Raw genomic sequence first — 16788 nt, 5'->3', positions numbered from 1 at the left:
GACAAAAAACAAAACAAAGATTGTAATAAAATATTCATACCAGAACAAAAGCATGCTGTTTTAGGACGTTAATAATGCACATAAAAGAAAATATATATTTTGTCATATCATATGTTTTAAACTGATATGATAAAATATTATTATTTTGAAAAAACCCTTTTAGAAGTCAAAGGATAATGGGATCTTTATGGTTCCTGGTTTGGCATACGTCTTCATTCCACATGCAGGTGTGAGCCGGTGGGAGAGAGACTGTAGGGGGGCAGTGCACATATTACCATTGAGTGTACCTGCAAACTGCCTGTCACCGTTGCCACGGTTACCGAACTTGGTGACCAGCTTGCCATTGAGCTGAAAGATGAAGACGCAGCAGGACTTATTGTCGACCACGATGATGTGGCCGTTTCTGTCCACGGACACGCCTTTAGGGCCCATCAGCTTCCCGGAGCCGATCTTGTTCTGGAGAAGTCAACGGTTGTAAATCTGTTGTTCATCATATACTACAGTACATGTGTACAAACTTGGACAAACAGTAGCATTAGCAGAGTAAATTATATTTTGTGTATTGTGTAATATTCCATGTATGTGTTAAATGACATTTATACAATCCCCAAAGGACAACTTCCCTTTAAAATGTTCTGTCTTGTCTTATATGTGACTCACAGTTAAAGAGTGCAAATTGAAACATCCCATGAATACGCACACTCACACTACAGACATAAATAGTTTGGTGAATAGCTTTTCAACAGTGTTTGAGAGAAGGCCTGTATTCAGTGAATGAGCTGCAGGCTGCTCTAAATGAACATGAGTGTATCTTAAATTTTGTCATTGCAATTCTACTGCAACTGCGTGTAAGGAATCAGGACAACTTCTATCCAACTGTCTAACTAACTAAAGCACAAGGCTAAAGCAATTTATTTCCACTTTAAACTGTGCACTGAGTCGGCATCAGTACTTTAACACTGAAACAGATGTTGAAAAGGGAAGTGGAAAACCTACATGTGTGAATCTCTTAACACATCAGAAATGTGCAAATGAGGTGTTAAAAGTGTAAACGGCCAAGGGAAGGGCAAACAGTGCACCTGTTTCGCTGTTTGAATCGCTAAAATAGTCACACTTAAGAGTCCATAATTACATGGGTCATTTTAAAAATACAGCGGTGGTACTGAGGACCATATACCATTTAATGCCAGTGTTTATGGTTAGTACATGGTAATATATCTGCTATTATTGTTATCAGTGGAAATTACATCATGGTTTTATTATTACTTTATGACAGACAGTCCAAGTATAGAATAAAGATAAGTAAAGATTAAGCTTGACTTACCTTAAACTTGCCTTCACTTGAAAAGATGCTGACCCATTTGTTGTCATAGTCGGCAATGATGATGTCACCGTTCGGGTGGACGGCCACACCCGTTGGCCGCTGCAGCTGACCCGGAGTCCTGCCCCGGACACCGAAACGGCTTTTGAACTGACCATCATTTGAGAATATCTGCAGCACAAAACACATAAAAAAAAATTTAAAATACATACTGCAGAGTTCAGAGGAGATGGCAAAGTGCAGAGGCAGCATTGTTCAAGGTAACTGAACAGTGATAAGTTACAGTGCTCCACTCATGACCTCTTAATACACCCCTTAACATCGGCTATTTCTGTGGGTTGACAACACTGGAAGTTATTTTTACCTGGACACACTGGTTGTTGCTGTCTGCTATCAGCACCTTTCCCAAAGAGGAGGCAGCCACTCCCTGCAGATTGGTGAACTCCCCTTTGTTTCTTCCTTTTGTGCCTGGAAAACATTAAAGTATAGCCAGATACATATTAGCAGACTGATGATGTGACTAGTTGGTTTAGAACTCGTCATCAAATATGATATTACATATCTATCACCAAAAGGTATTAAAAATAATTATTTAATAATATAAATAGTTTTGCAAAACATGTTGGAGGTCATGAAAAAAAAGATTTAAACATAGAAGTAGATGTTTTGAGCACACTGGACATTAACTACGTCTAATAAATTAACAAGATGCTGGTATACACGCTGAGGGTGTGAATTGTTTAAATGCATCTATACTAGTACCAGTACAACACCTGGTATTGACACCAGAATTAGACCTTTTTCAGAACCTCATTTTAAGAAAAGGTTTTTTTACAAACCTCTTTTAATTTGAATAAAGAGGCTACATTGTTAAAGGCCATCTAAACATAAGCAGCTGCACATGAACTTTGGTTTAAAAAAAAAAAAAAAAAAAAAACTTGTAGTTGGCAACATTTAGTTTTTAATCAGAGAATAGATTATATTTATCTGACCTAACATTGCACTTACCGATTCTGAAGATGAGGTCGTCCTCGATGGGGTTCTCTTTCCTCCTCCCTGTGCTGTACATGCTGGCCGGCCTCTTGATGGCCTTCTGCTTGATGTGACCGCTGCCTGGAGACTTCAGCCTCTTCTTCATGCCGTCTGAAGTTGGCGACACATCTATAGACTTGGTGGCCTTTATCTTAAAGGGGCTTCCTTTGATGTGTTGGTCATATAAACGCAACGATAAATTAAAAGTCCCCTCTTTAGGAGCTGTGAACAGGTACTCATAGGTGCCATTCTTGTTGTCCAGTATCTCTCCTACACCTTTGCTGCCATCAGGTGAGGAGAGTTCAGCCTTGATGACTGCGTTACCCATTTTGCACAGCTCTCTGTCTTTGTCCTTAGTGGTTATGGTGATAGAAGTGGGCACACCCACCACACAATGCCGTAGCCCCTCACCTGTAGCCACAGTCTCAGAGGCCACCGCGTTAGTAGTCACAATAGTGCCCAGGTTGTGGATGGACTTCTTTAGTCCGTCTGTCTCCACGAGGAAGTCCAGCTGGTCGTTCTCTCCGGGCTGCAGAGGAAGCTCCTGGCTGGCGAGCTCAATGAGACGCTCGCTCATCTGTTTCTTTACCAGCAGCACCTCGGCCTCGGTGCCGTGGCTCAGGGCCTGCTCTGTGAAGTTACAGCTGCTGTTGATGCCCTCCTGGCCCTGTAGCAGGGTGTCCAGCTGGGCTTGGAGCACCTACACATAGAGACACCAGGGGGCAGCAGGGTTACTTTGAGGTTCTAAGATTGGGACCCCCTATAAAAAGTGTCTTCTAGCATAACCCATCACAGTTGGCACATATCTACAAGCTAGGAGCAGGTGAATCTTAGAATTACTTTCTTTCTTATAGTTATGCATTTGAATAGATTTATAGAGGCTATAGAAGTCAAATTATGCAGCATTTTACAAGAAAAACACTATTGTGAGTAGCAAATATTTTTTCTTTCTTTTTCCTTCCAGCTGTTGTGTAGCAGAGCAAGTGAAAGATCTACATTGGTGGAAAAATACAGCATCAACCATGACTTCCCACCATTAGGGAAATGGGATCTTAGCTCATTGCATTTGCATGTTGCCAAATATTGTTGTGATTCCTAATATGTAAAGCGGTGAAAGGTTTATTTCAACCAAACCAGCAGTGTTGATTGTTGGAACAGTGGAAAAACTAACAAAGAAGGTTTTGGTGAGTTTTATTTTGTTTCTGTCCAGTTTAAAGTTTTAAGATTACAAAGTGTTAGCTAATAATAAGTTAACTCAAGTCACATTTAGATCATGATATCTCTCAGCATGCTTTACTTCAAGTGTAGCCAGTGTACTTTTACGATTACTGGGACATCACTGAACCCTGATGAAAGAACCAAGACAGACTCACCCCCATCTGATCATCACACTCCTCCTCTTCTCCAACAAGAGAGGCCATTAAGCCATTTATCTCAGGCTGAAGTCAAATGTTTCCTCCAAACACCTTCTACTATCTCACATTCTGAAGCTCTGAAAACTAAGATACTGTCCGTACATACTGGAAGAACGGAGATCAAACTGCGGAGTAAGCGGCTGCGGTGTTTGCAGCATGACGAGCAAAGCTGCACTGTGTTCCCTCACCGCACATGACACACCCAGATTTACCCAAGTGTGCATACTGGCTCCATCTAGCTTCAAGCAACAACACAGCTCAAAGTATCTGACGTTCCCCTTGGCTCCCAGTGTTTTTACTGCACACCAGCCAGTGAATTGTAAATCATTAACAACCCATGTGATGGAGCTCCCTGAGGGGGAGGCAGCAGGCTCTTAACCAGGTTGGGTGATTGGTTGTCTGGATTGGGGTGGTGCACCAGCTCCCTGGCCCCCCCTCTTTCTGCCTGTTAATCACCTATCAGACCAGCTGAGCCCCTGACACATAGATCAGCAAAAACAGCCTGATGAGTAGCCTGTGATACGTTAAATGCCTTCCAAAAATAGATTGTAATTAGGTCAATGTTGTGTTCATTTTAATTGTTCTTTCTGTCCTTTTACTATATACTCCTAAAGCTCTTTATCAGAACAAATCAGAGCTTCAGTTAATATAACCCCTTGAAGAGGTAGATAAAGACTGCAAAGCGCTTTATGCAGATTAAAAAACTCAAACTCTTATGGCTGGCATGTTAGACATTGGTCCTACCTGGTTGAGGTCACAATAATAACACTGAAACTACTACTTTGTTTCAGACCATGTTACTTCACCTTCTGCTTGAGGCCGTAGTTGACCTCCAGCTCCATGAGTAAAACGCTCTTGCGGACATTCAGAGTCTTCTGCAACTCGTCAAAGGTAGTATGGATGTCATCCTCAATGGAGCTCTTTTGATTGGTCAGCTGCTGCAGGATCTCCGACAGCGTCTGCAGGGCTGAGTCGATCTCTGGCAACCTGGGAGCAACAGAAGGAGCAACGAGGATAAATATTTCATATAGTGAGTCAACGGTCATATGACAGGGAGAGCACATAGAGGAGGATTGTGTTTGTTTTATTCGTGCTATCATGGCTAATACTTGGGAGTGATATGCGTGAAGCCTGTAGTGCGGTATAATGAAGTCTACATAATGCTGCTGTTGTACCTCTTCTTGACAGCATCTAACTGGTCCTGCAATGAGGCCTTGTGTTGTTCCACTACGTCTTTAAGAGGCACAGTCGGGTGTTCTCCGTGTTCTCCACTTGTGCACTCCTGACACATGGCTGTCTCACAAGGCGGACAGTAAAACTCCATGACCTAAGCAACGGGGGAAAAAATTTTAGATTAGGCATAAATATAGGGTTGAGGTTTAAAATGCTTTAGCCACATTGCAGCGTGGCTAATGACAATGTTGGTCAATCCACCACTTTGGTCCAGACTAAAATATCTTAAAAAGTATTGGATGGATCCGTTTTGTGCAGACTTTGATGTTCCCCATGAGGATGAAGCCTACTGACTTTTCCTGTAGCGCCACCAGCAGGTTGAGTAACTCAGTGGATAGAGTGGGATGGATTGCCATGAAGTTTGGTACACACATTCATGTCCCCCGCAAGATGAATTCTAACTACTTTAATTTAGAATCTAGCGCCATCTTCAGGTCAGTTATTATTATTTTTATTTATTGGTACTTTACGTAATGGCATTCCCATCAGCCTCAGGTGCACTTTGTCTTTAGTGCTGATTAGCATTTATTAGCATGCTAACACAAAGATGATGAACATGGTTAACTTCTTACATGCTGAAAATCTGCATGTTAGCATTGACATTGATTGTGAGCATGTTAGCATGCTGTTAGAAAGTACAGCCTCACAGAGTGTGACTGTAGACTGTTTGCTGACAGTGAACCTTTAGAAAAATAAGCAAAACCTGAACCAGTGACCAATGACCTTAACATCTAATCTGTTTATGATCGAGTCATTATCAGATTTATTTGTTAGAAGCCTATAAACCTATATATTAGACAAACAGCTGGATGGTCAGATGTGGTGGCTTATAGGTCTAAAGTTCATGTTGAAACCAACAGACACACTGTCAGTTTGACAGTGTGTATGACTCTTACGTTGCCTCCATGGTTGGGGCAGGAGAGGAGTTGGCCTGTAGCCACGGTGGTGATGTTGTTGAGAGCGGCGGCCTCCTGGCTGCAGCTGTCCGGTGCCCGCTGCAGCACGTCCATCAGGTTGGTGATGAAGAAGTTATTCTGCAATGCCGCCACACCCTTCTCCGGCAGGATCGAGGTCTGGCGGCACACGGGGCACGACAGTGTGAGGCTGTGGGCAGGGATGTAATTCTGCAGGCACCTGGAGGAGGAGAGCAGGGGGAATATTGATTCTGAGTGGGAGGATCCTGCAAAAGACTTGTATCAAAGAGAGTCTGGAGAAAGGCGTAGGTGGTGTGTATGTGTGTGTGTGTGTGTGTGTGTGTTGCACTGAGAAAGCATGGGAAAGATGAAGGATTCAGCTATACTGTAGCGACTGATGAGAGATGTGCAGTTAATAATGTGAGAGCCAGTCTTTATTTTATTATGTTTACACAGCGGCCTATAAATGAGAAATAATTTAACAAAAACATTCAAAACTATAATCTACCAGCCCATAATCAGGTATTTGACCTTTCAGTTGAATGAACCCAGGTGAAAATTTAGCCTTTGATGCCATCTAGTGGTTCAAAGATTTATAGCCCAAAGGTAATTTACAGTAGCAGTATAAACTTCGTTCCCAGTTCATTATCTACACCTGTAAAGTCTTGTGCAATGAAATACAACAGCTCTGCCATAATCCCATAAATCTGATCACTGTGATGATACAATCTTCCGTGCTGTTGACACTATATGTCAGAGAAGGAGTTGATTTAACTCTGGTAACCTATGAGCAGTTGGGGGAAAAAAAAGACTTAAAAGTTACAATACTGCAGTGTGAATATACTCTATTACAAGTAGAAGTATTAGGCTACCAGCAAAATGTACTTAAAGAATACAAAGTAAAAGTACTCATTATGTAAAATGGCTCCTTTCCTAAATTATGGGGCCTTCAATGTCACAAAAGATGGTATATTATTTTAATATTATGCACACAAGATAATCATTTGTATACATGATTACGTTTTGAGAAGGTCTAATGAGCAGCATAACTGTGTATATCACATGTTTTGTATATAAAAGTAAGTAAGAAAGTACAACATTTGTGTAAATGTAGTGGAGTAAATACATAAAGTAGCATATTGGACATACTTAAGTAAAGTACAAGTAAGTAAATATACTTAGTTTCTTTTCTCCACTGCTTTTGAGGTCATAGTTTATTATGTATGTAAAAAGAGCTGGAAAAAATATTAGAAACACACAATATAAATGCAACACCACCACGAAACTGATTATTAACATCTTAAATAAAGATTTTTGTTAAATTATTAAATGTTATTATGTAACGTCTTGGTCACAAGCAGCATCTAAAACATTTAAGCCTCTTATGTACAGTTAAAGTTTTGGACAGGAAGCTGTTAGACCTCACCATTATCATGTTCTTAATACATTAAATATGTTAAGTTTTGATAATTTCATTAAATTTGCTAATTTTAAACCCCTCCTAAACGCCTAAATGACTAGTAACCTGGTGGTTCCTCTCAGGGTTTCTGACTAGCACACTGTGTGTCTATGGGGCACTGTAAGGTTATTCATGATACTGGTTATATTTTTATTCGATAAAAAGGCAACACGATGACAACATTACATTACTGATGAGATTACATCCGCATCAGGTTGAATTTGATCACCAGTAGAGAGTAAAGGAGTCGGTGCAACAATGCCTTTCTACCATTGAGGATTTAGTGTTATATTACACTTTAAACAATAATTTAGGTGCTCTAGGATCTCCTTTACGGTCATAAATTATGGTTTAACATAATTGTAAGGCAGTTGCTAGCTGGGCGATAAATTAAAAGGCACAAAAAAGATGCAAATTTCTTTAAAATGTAACAAACCGTAACAAATGTGATCTGTTTAAATCCAAAGAATAAAAAACGCATGTAGTAAGGGAGAAATAAATATACTAAAACAGAAAACAACTACATTGTCTTAATGACTGCTAGAAGCAACCAGAGCAAAGGAACAGACAGGCACAGTCTCTCTTTTGTGTCAGAAACAAAGGCTAGTTGTAGAGAGGACCAACACACCAAAGTCAACAGCAGAGATGCAGCACCATGCAGGATTGATTACAATATCTGGAAAGTAGTATTTTTCCATCTCCCACTTACTGCCATGCAGCATCCCTTTCTCGCATAAAACATACAAATCATGCATTTGAATTTGCTTTTTCCACTCTCCATTTGCACATTTAGACACACAATTTTTGGGATTATAACACATTAGAGCAACATGGTAACTCCACTCACCTCTCACAGAAGGTGTGTAGGCAGGGCAGTACTTTGGGGTTTTCGTAGCGGTCCAGACATATGCTGCAGATCAAGAACTGCTTGTCAATCTGGCGGACCACAGGGCTGGGAATAGTGGAGCCTTCACTGGCCATCCTAAAACTCTGACATACGAGTCCCTCTTCCTCTTACCCTGCACCCTGTGGAGTCAAACAGAGGGAGGACGAGACAAGTGAGGACGTAGCGAAAAGACGTCACATATGATCAAACACGAAGGGATAACCCGCGGAGGCGAGTGGAAATCTGTGGGTTGTAAAGATCAAAGTTTAAAGTAAAATGCCTTCTTCCTTCCATCCCCTCACTGAGAGAGGAAATGTCAAATGCACAAACAGACACACCAGTCACCGCCTGTGGCTTTGGGCTTTAACTCAAACCCATGAACATAGAAGTATTAAGATAAGAAAAAGTGACATTAAACATCCTCACAATCGGCAGGTCAAAAACCATCTGCTCAATGTCTTTCCTTTTCATCAGTAAAATACACTTATTTACATGTAATTACTTTTGCTTTTGTGGAATCAATTGACCTAACAGCCTGGGAACAGATACAACCTCTGAGAGCATGAGAAGTCAAACTGAGGTCACAGCTTCAACATCAAATGTTTGCTAAAGTGCCAACTAACAGCCGCAGTATTGTGGATGCCAGTTATAAACCTTTAGCTCTAATTACTGATTGATATACTGAGATTGAAAGTCCATTCTTGACCTTCGGAGATAGCAGTTGACAAAGTAATCTCACCACAAGGTATTTTTAGTAGCCGGAACTTTTAAATCAAATCACACACAGCAGATGGACTTCGCGTGATTGTCATTGAAATGTAGAAATGTTAAAATTTTCATTCCTTTAAAAAGGACTTTCCCCAATAGACCACAATTATGAAAAAGACACTGTAAAGAAGGGCAATTATTACTCCATTGTGAATTTTTAAACCATGGAGGTTTAATATTTGTAAAACTTTCCCAATATATAATATTTCCCAAACTTTCCATGTGGAGTGGGTCTTTCAACACAGAAGCTAGAAAACTGTTTTGGTCTATGCAGGTGAACACTTTTATTTTCGGGACTGAGCACCATTTTTGAGTCCGGTATCCCGTCCCTATAAAACATCCATGCTTTCCACAGGTTGCCTATGTCTTGGAGTTGCAAGCAATTCAACCAAACCCAAGGCTGGATCACCAAGCAGGCAACTGCCCCAGAGAGGCAGACTCCCAGGGCAACCAAATGTCTGTGTCAGTTCGTTTCTGGTAACTCATTTAATTGCCCATCTTGAATTTTGAAGACTCCTAACAGGTTGATCCTTGAACAAAGATGGATTTTTCTCAGATTGTTTGATTTCAATAGTTTTTATTGGGATTTCCTGATATAAGTCACCCAGTCGGTATTTTACTGGCCTTATTTTGTGGATTGGGTATCTACCAGATGTGATCCATATTAAAAACAGTTTTGTTTCCCATTTTGGGAACCAGCGCAGTAGCAGACAGTCAGACTGGAGCTTGAATATGAGCTGCCGCCTGCGCATTTGTCATAAAAAAGGCACTATGAGTGATAAATATTTTATTATAAAGTGAAAGGAAGGTACTCTGTGTTCAGCACTTACCAGTGAGAAACAGAACACTGAACCGACAAAAATAAGACACTTTAATACCACCAATATTTACACTGATTATTCATAACTGGGAAGAAATCTAACTTGCTTTCCAGTTTTATTTGAAACATCCTTTTACTGCATCCTTTATTTGAGTGTCTGACTTTCTGTAACGTTATCCGGCAGCCAACTTAGACACAGAAAGTGTGTCAGTGCTTTTATTGTCTCTTCACATTCAAGACAGGCACAGAAACAGGCCACCTCTGCTGCTGAGAGGAAACCCTTGGGGACAGTACTTCTTTCTACAGTGCATGCTCTCTTTCTACTCTTTTCTATTTTTTCTCCTAATCTCTCTTATACACGTCTCCTCCTCCCTTTCCTTTCTCTGAGAGCAGATCCTGTAAGTACAATGTGGGGATTTGGTAAGCCTGAAAATTGAGAGCGGTGGATACAGTTACTGTAATAATGAAGCTGTCATGCCGTCAGAGGGTTATTACAACAATTTCCAACATGTTACATGACTGGTGTGTAATGTGTTTACTGTCAGGGGTTAGCTGAGCCACTCAGTTCAGCATCACGAAGCCGGTCGTGCAGTTGAAACAGAAACAGCAAGTTAACTGTAACAGCAGCATAACAACTTCAACAACTGCTCACAATTTAGTCTAGCTCTAGAGGCCATATTCTTAACTCATAAATGTGAATCCGTATATAAAAAGGAAAGATAATTGCATCTGTGAGGTTTGAATGATAATATAAACACTGTATGATGGCACAGACATGCTCAAACACAATGTATGTTAATAACCTACCAGCTCCACGGAGCAGATTAAGCAGATTAACAGAGCATCAAATATGGCACTGGTTATAAAACTAAAATTCCTAAATCCTGCAGACAGCCACAGCAGGACAACAGAAGCAGCCCCGTGCTGACAGTGCACAAGGTCGCAGCAGCAACTCTTACATAATCAGATCCGCACCAGCTAAGCGGAATAATTCCTGCTGGATTGAGCAGTCATCTAATACGCAGCGGAGGGTACACACGAAACAGGGAAATGTTAGTGACTCCACGAGAATATAGTTATAATCACACACAAATGTGAGCGGTAAACATCCCCAGCTATTCCCAAAAAAGGTTCAGTATTTGGCTCATAACATTATTAAACATTATAAGACAGGAAGACTTACAGTGCTGCATCTATGGGCCGATCAACAGGCGTCATCCACTCCAGCACACAGACCGAAACACTGGCTCCATGTGAGCGAAACAGGTAGAATGTTTGCACTAAAAATCCCTTTAAACCTGCCTTAAGGTCATGTCAGCTCTCACATGAAATGATGCTTCCCCTCCAGGTAGCAGCGACGAGCCAAACAGGAGACGACAGGATGCGTGTGTGTGTGTGTGAGCGAGCCAGCTCCTCTGTGTGTTTGTGGGTGTGCACACACACGTGAGTGAAGTTGAGGAGGGGCGATTTAGCCAGATTGTATTTCAGTTTTTACCTCATCTCTTCTCCTCCCTCCCTCACTCACTCACTCTCGCTCCCTCACCCCTTCCTCTCCTCCCATCACTTTCATTCTTGGCTCAGTCCATCTCATCCATTCATCTCCCTCCTACCTTCCTCCCTCTCTCTTTAAGTAAATGCTGGCTCACTGCAGTGCAGCGAGCATGTGCAGCATCAGGAGTATGTGAGCGACTACTGGCTGACGGCTTGTGAGCTAACAAATGGGGGAGAAAAAAAAAGCACTTATGGGTCCCCTCCACGGCCAATAGAGTTAAAGCCAAAGGGATCTTTCTGAGTGTGTGGGTGTGTGCCTGCTGCTGACTCACTGTACATGCAGAGACAAAGCAAAAAACGGGCAAGAGAGGGAAAGTCAGAGGCAACGAGAATCATGATTATTAGATATAAGGGAATGAAAGTATGACTCTGCCAAAATCAGAGAGACTCTTGTATGCGTATGTACACATTCCTCCACACACACACACATATTTCAAAATGTCACTGTGATGACAAAGCACAAGCGGGTCAGTTCTTAACAACATGGCATGTTGTTATTCCTTCATAATCTCTTGATATAAGCCCAAGGTGAAACTTCTTTTCCGGTCTTTTTGAGAAAAGGGAAGGTCACCGAGAGGACATGTGATTTTAGGGTCAGGGATCTCAATCACTGCACTGCTCTCTGAGTGATAAAGCTGAACTCTATAAAGCTGGCTGCATTTATAATAATAGGTATGTACTGTATGCACATACATTAACTATAGATTATGGGCACTGACTGGGGAAGTGACCAACACTGATTATCTCACTATCATGGCACCTGTCAGTGGGTGGGATATATAAACAGCAAGTAAACATTTTGTCCTCAAAGTTGATGTGTTAGAAGCAGGAAAAATGGGCAGCGTGAGGATTTGAACGACTCTGACAAGAGCCACATTGTGATGGCTAGACGACTGGGTCAGAGCATCTCCAAAACTGCAGCTCTTGTGGGGTGTTCCCGGTCTGCAGTGGTCAGTACCTATCAAAGGTGCTCCGAAGGGAGGAAAAGAGGTGAACTGGCGACAGGGTCACAGGCTCATTGATGCACGTGGGGAGTGAAGGCTGACCCGTGTGGTCCGATCCAACAGACGAGCTACTGTAGCTCAAACTGCTGAGAAAGTTAATCACAGTTTGTTGCCTATGCTGCATAACAGCTGTGTATGTATGTGTTGGGAGGTGCCACAGGTACAAAGAAAAGATATGTTTAGTCAAGAAAACAATTTGCTTTAAATGGGCTCCGTTTCCATAATTCAATGATAATCAGTCCTGTTTGTTAATTGTTAGTTTGTTCCAGACTTCTGAATTCCTGCCCACACCTTCAAATTGTTGAGAGCGAGAGAGTGAAACAAGTCTGGTATTGTGCTCATTCACAGCTGTTTCCATTGGTTGGAGACAGTCAGACAATCTTAGTAGATCTTAGACCATGGGTCAGCAAGCTTTATTAACCTGTCTGCAGCCACAAAACATATTTGAGCTTTGTAATGCTAATTTGTCACCACAGAGCCAGCAGCGTTGGTGGTGAAAGAAAACAAATCTGTCCATGCACTATTCAATTCTCAAATCTTCCTCTGAGACTTTTCCTTTAGCTCAGTTAGTTAGCACACTTAAGACTAGTAGTTACTGATATTGACGTTCAGCTAAATATAGAGGAAAAGGTCAGGATGTAACGTATGAAACACATTTTAATTGACGAAATGTGTGTATTGGCTGCACATTTTTTACAATTGGACAACGTAAGAATCAATTTAGGCCTACAACAATGTTAGAGGTAAATGTTAAAAAGAACCGTAATTCGTTTCCATTTAATGTTTTGTCAAAGCTGCCTGTGGCTCTAGAGAAAATGGCTGAAATTAACACAGCTTTACAAGTTGTTATTGCATACAGGCATACAGAAATGACAACTCTTAAAGTGACATGTTTTTTTATCAGTGGGAAAAATGTGTCAACTGAAAATAAGCAGGACAAATATGTAACTTGGCACTGATTGGTTAGAAAAAAAACATCCCTCCCTACAAGAAATCGGACATGAAAGAAGTGAAATTCAATAAGATTATCAGCCTAAATTGCCTTCATGCTTTGCATCAAGTATCTTGTTTGCATGATCAATAATATAAATACAATTTATCCTTTTATTTCTTGGAAATGAAAAATGAAATAATAACATAATTACTTTGTATTCAGATCAAGATCAATCTGCTCCAAATCAAAAGACAACAACAATGAAAACATTGTGAGGGGTATTTCCACTGTTAATCAGTAACAGCCAGGGTAACATGGTTGGTTTGACCTGAGTTTTAATCTTTACATTTTAATATAATGCCATTAAATGGGAATTTTGAACATATTTCCCCTGACTTATCGAGTTTCTGGGCCTGGGATTTGTTTTTATATGTCTTTTATATGCGTTATATGCTTTTATAACTGCAAAATAACATACAGGAGTTGTTAAATTCTTCTGTCTGGTTTCTACCTTTCCATTTAATACCATGACTGGATCTTGGCAGAGCTTTTTCACACATTTCGTTAGGCCTGGCAGCTCTGAGACTGTTCCAGTGATCTCATCTCAGTCTCTGCCAAAGTCAGTGAGCTCTGAGTCAGTTCAGAGGAGGGGGACACACAACCAGAGGAAGGAATTCAACGCTGGAGGAAAACTGAAAACATAATGGCTGAATAGTATGTTGTGTAGCATTAATGCCCAGATGCATTACATAATCAATCAGCTTCTAAAGCATCGACTTGATTCAATACTCTAGTCTAAAGGATAGGACAGATTCACATATTGTTGGTTTTGGTCTTATAGATAGAATAGAAAATATTACCAGCCTCATGCTTTGACGGCATCCTTATAAACAAAAACATTGCTCCATAGCCCTGCCAGAGGTCAAAAACCCAACCCAATACCTTTAATGAGCGGTTAGAGGCTGCCTACAATTTGGATAATGCAAACTTTCTACTCACTCTACTCACAGCCACCCGCTTCTGTGACAAACAACACACTTCTTCAGCGCTTTGTTTCTGATTTGTTAAAAAAGGCACAGTCATGTGTGCAACGCATGTAAAGTGAAGTCTCAACCCCACCACTAGAAATCAGAACACAGGACTGACTTCCAAATGGACTCACCGGCCTTTTAGTGCTAACATTAGTAACAACTAAGTGTTTTGTGTTTGATTTGATCTGTTAGAGGTTTTATGACATATTAGTAAAAACAGCGGGAAAATAGGTCTTTCAGTTAAAGGGTCAGTGTGTAGGATTTGGTGGCAGTTGCAGTTTACGACTAACTGAACACTGTTTGTGTCTCTATTTGACAACCTCGGAATGAGAACGGGCTGTGAAGTGTGTAGGAGAAACTACGGTGGCCACAAAATCTTTAAGCTAAATGCTAACATGCTAATAATTACAACATTTCAGTAATAACTAAAGTGGTGGACCAGACTGACATTGCCATTCCTAGAGTCACGCTGCGAGTATGGCTAAAAAAAAATGAAGGGTTGGGGCTTTAAGTCCCTTTCAAAGGAGCCAGCAGGACCTTTATTACATCTTTGGAAGACATGAAAGCAACATAAAGTAGAGACAGGCTCGGAGACTCACTGGAGGAGTAAACATGTCACTTAACCTGTTTTTGTTGCTTCGCCATTCACACCCACATCATCTCCCCTGATACATTAAGACACTTCAAAGACACCACAAAGCAAAAACAGTATTTCCGACTGACTTAGTAGCTCTAATGGAAAAACATCAGCTGGTCTCTCAACCCATCATCCATAAAAACAAAACTCAACCAACGTTAAACTTTAACTGCTGTGTGTAGAGAATCTAGGGCATGCTGTAATTTTAAACCTGTTCATTTCCACTCACCAGTATGAAGAGGGAAACTGTTTTCAAACAGTTTCTTTAGGTACATTTCAGGGTTTGGTTTACATCATGGCTGCAGTGGCTTGTATGTTACTCTGGGTCTCCCTCTGGTGTCCATCCCACAGCTCTTTCCAGAGCACTGACCTCAGCTGTTTTCACCATCTCTCTGTTTCCCAACACACTACACGCCATGTCACACTGCACAATAACGACACTGCTCAGTCAGAATGACCGCTTTCAAAATGTAAACAACCAGAGTGAAGACAAACAGGTGTAGGTGTTTCTGTTTGACAGCACCGATGGAGACCAGCTGGTTTTTTCCCTCACCTCACCTGCACGTTATTGAACGTTTTATAATGTTCGACGATGTGAGACCAGTTAGTCTGTCAGGTCAGAAGTCCAAGAGTCCAGTCACATGCAGGTTCACTGCTGAGAGTCACAGGACAGTTTGTTACCGGTCACGCACAGCCAATTTATTTTACATCAGCACTTTGAAGATTTTATTGATTATTGATATGATTTTAATTGGTTTGACTGTTTTAATAGCACATATAATATTGTACACCTTACCAGACATGGGTCATGAAAGTAGGGGGTTGCAGCACCCCCTAAAATCTGACATAATGAAAACCATTCGTTCATAAAAATGTTGGAACTTATGACTTTCTTCTATTTTTACTGGGATTTACACGTCTACACTGGTATTTATGGCAGGAAAGAGGTTTTGTTTTAGTTTTATCTGCTAAAAAGTATATTTAAAAAATGTGTATGATGTTTTTAGTAACTATTAAATAGATTATAAAATATCTTGGCCATTCAAAAGAATACAAAAACCATGAATGTCATGCATTTAGCATTGAGAATGACATCATTATACAGACTGAGTTTCTGTCAGCACCCCAAACTCTGACTGACTTCCAGTGTCCCTGTTACCAGAGTAAATAATATTTTCTCTTCTGTGAGACTATTTAATGAAGGTAAACCATCTTAAAACTCTTTAAGAGAAGAGCGTATGTGGATTCAAACTAGACTAATGTCATGTTATCGGCAATCTAAGTAACTACAAAATACTAAGATTAAGTTTTCAGTCAGTCAGCAGCTCTCGCATGTTCATAACACATAATCAGGAGAGGACAACATGGACTGAATACTACTCTGTCTTGACTCTAAAGACTATAAAACACACCACATCATCATTATGATGTTTATGTGTGAGTTGATCGTTGCAATCTGTTTGTTTTCAGCATTTATTGTATTTTAAATCCTCTCAGCACCTAAAGCCAGATGGTCCGTCTATGAGGCTTATGTCCGTCTTGACCCTGTAATTGCACCGTTGCATCAGTGGTACAACAGTTTCATCACAAAATACTTAAATGCTGAGACTACAATGCTCCAGATGCTGCAATTATTTAGATTATTATCAAAATAATTAAAGCCACACCTTATAGTGCTATATATATATATTCCTTTCTAGCTTTCAGTTTCAGTAGAATCAGGAGAAGGTGACATGAGGTCGACCCCTGAATTATAAGAACACTCTCATGCTAATCTAAAGCA

The 16788-nt window shown here is 40.7% G+C and overlaps 1 protein-coding gene across 5 annotated transcripts in view; it reads right to left on the bottom strand.

Annotated features, from left to right (window-relative positions):
- trim2a (tripartite motif containing 2a) overlaps window positions 1-16788 on the bottom strand; it is a 32477-nt gene that overhangs the window by 2903 nt on the left and 12786 nt on the right. For 3 of the 5 annotated variants that reach the window (XM_051384908.1, XM_051384907.1, XM_051384904.1), the window contains exons 2-9: window positions 8222-8400; window positions 5898-6135; window positions 4944-5095; window positions 4575-4755; window positions 2330-3053; window positions 1686-1789; window positions 1325-1492; window positions 276-456 (exon numbers count right to left, since the gene is read on the bottom strand). In XM_051384908.1, coding sequence (XP_051240868.1) covers window positions 276-456; window positions 1325-1492; window positions 1686-1789; window positions 2330-3053; window positions 4575-4755; window positions 4944-5095; window positions 5898-6135; window positions 8222-8355 — 1882 coding nt within the window. In that variant the 5' untranslated portion in view covers window positions 8356-8400. Of the gene's footprint in view, window positions 1-275; window positions 457-1324; window positions 1493-1685; window positions 1790-2329; window positions 3054-4574; window positions 4756-4943; window positions 5096-5897; window positions 6136-8221; window positions 8401-11031; window positions 11354-16788 lie in introns of those variants that run through there. The other 2 variants (XM_051384905.1, XM_051384909.1) reach the window with 2 other exon arrangements.

Source organism: Dicentrarchus labrax, unplaced genomic scaffold (genome assembly GCF_905237075.1).
Source record: "Dicentrarchus labrax unplaced genomic scaffold, dlabrax2021, whole genome shotgun sequence".
In the NCBI taxonomy this organism is placed as follows: Eukaryota; Metazoa; Chordata; class Actinopteri; family Moronidae; genus Dicentrarchus; species Dicentrarchus labrax.
The sequence above is the reverse complement of the archived record's forward strand: the minus strand, read 5'-3'. Positions and strand labels throughout refer to the sequence as shown.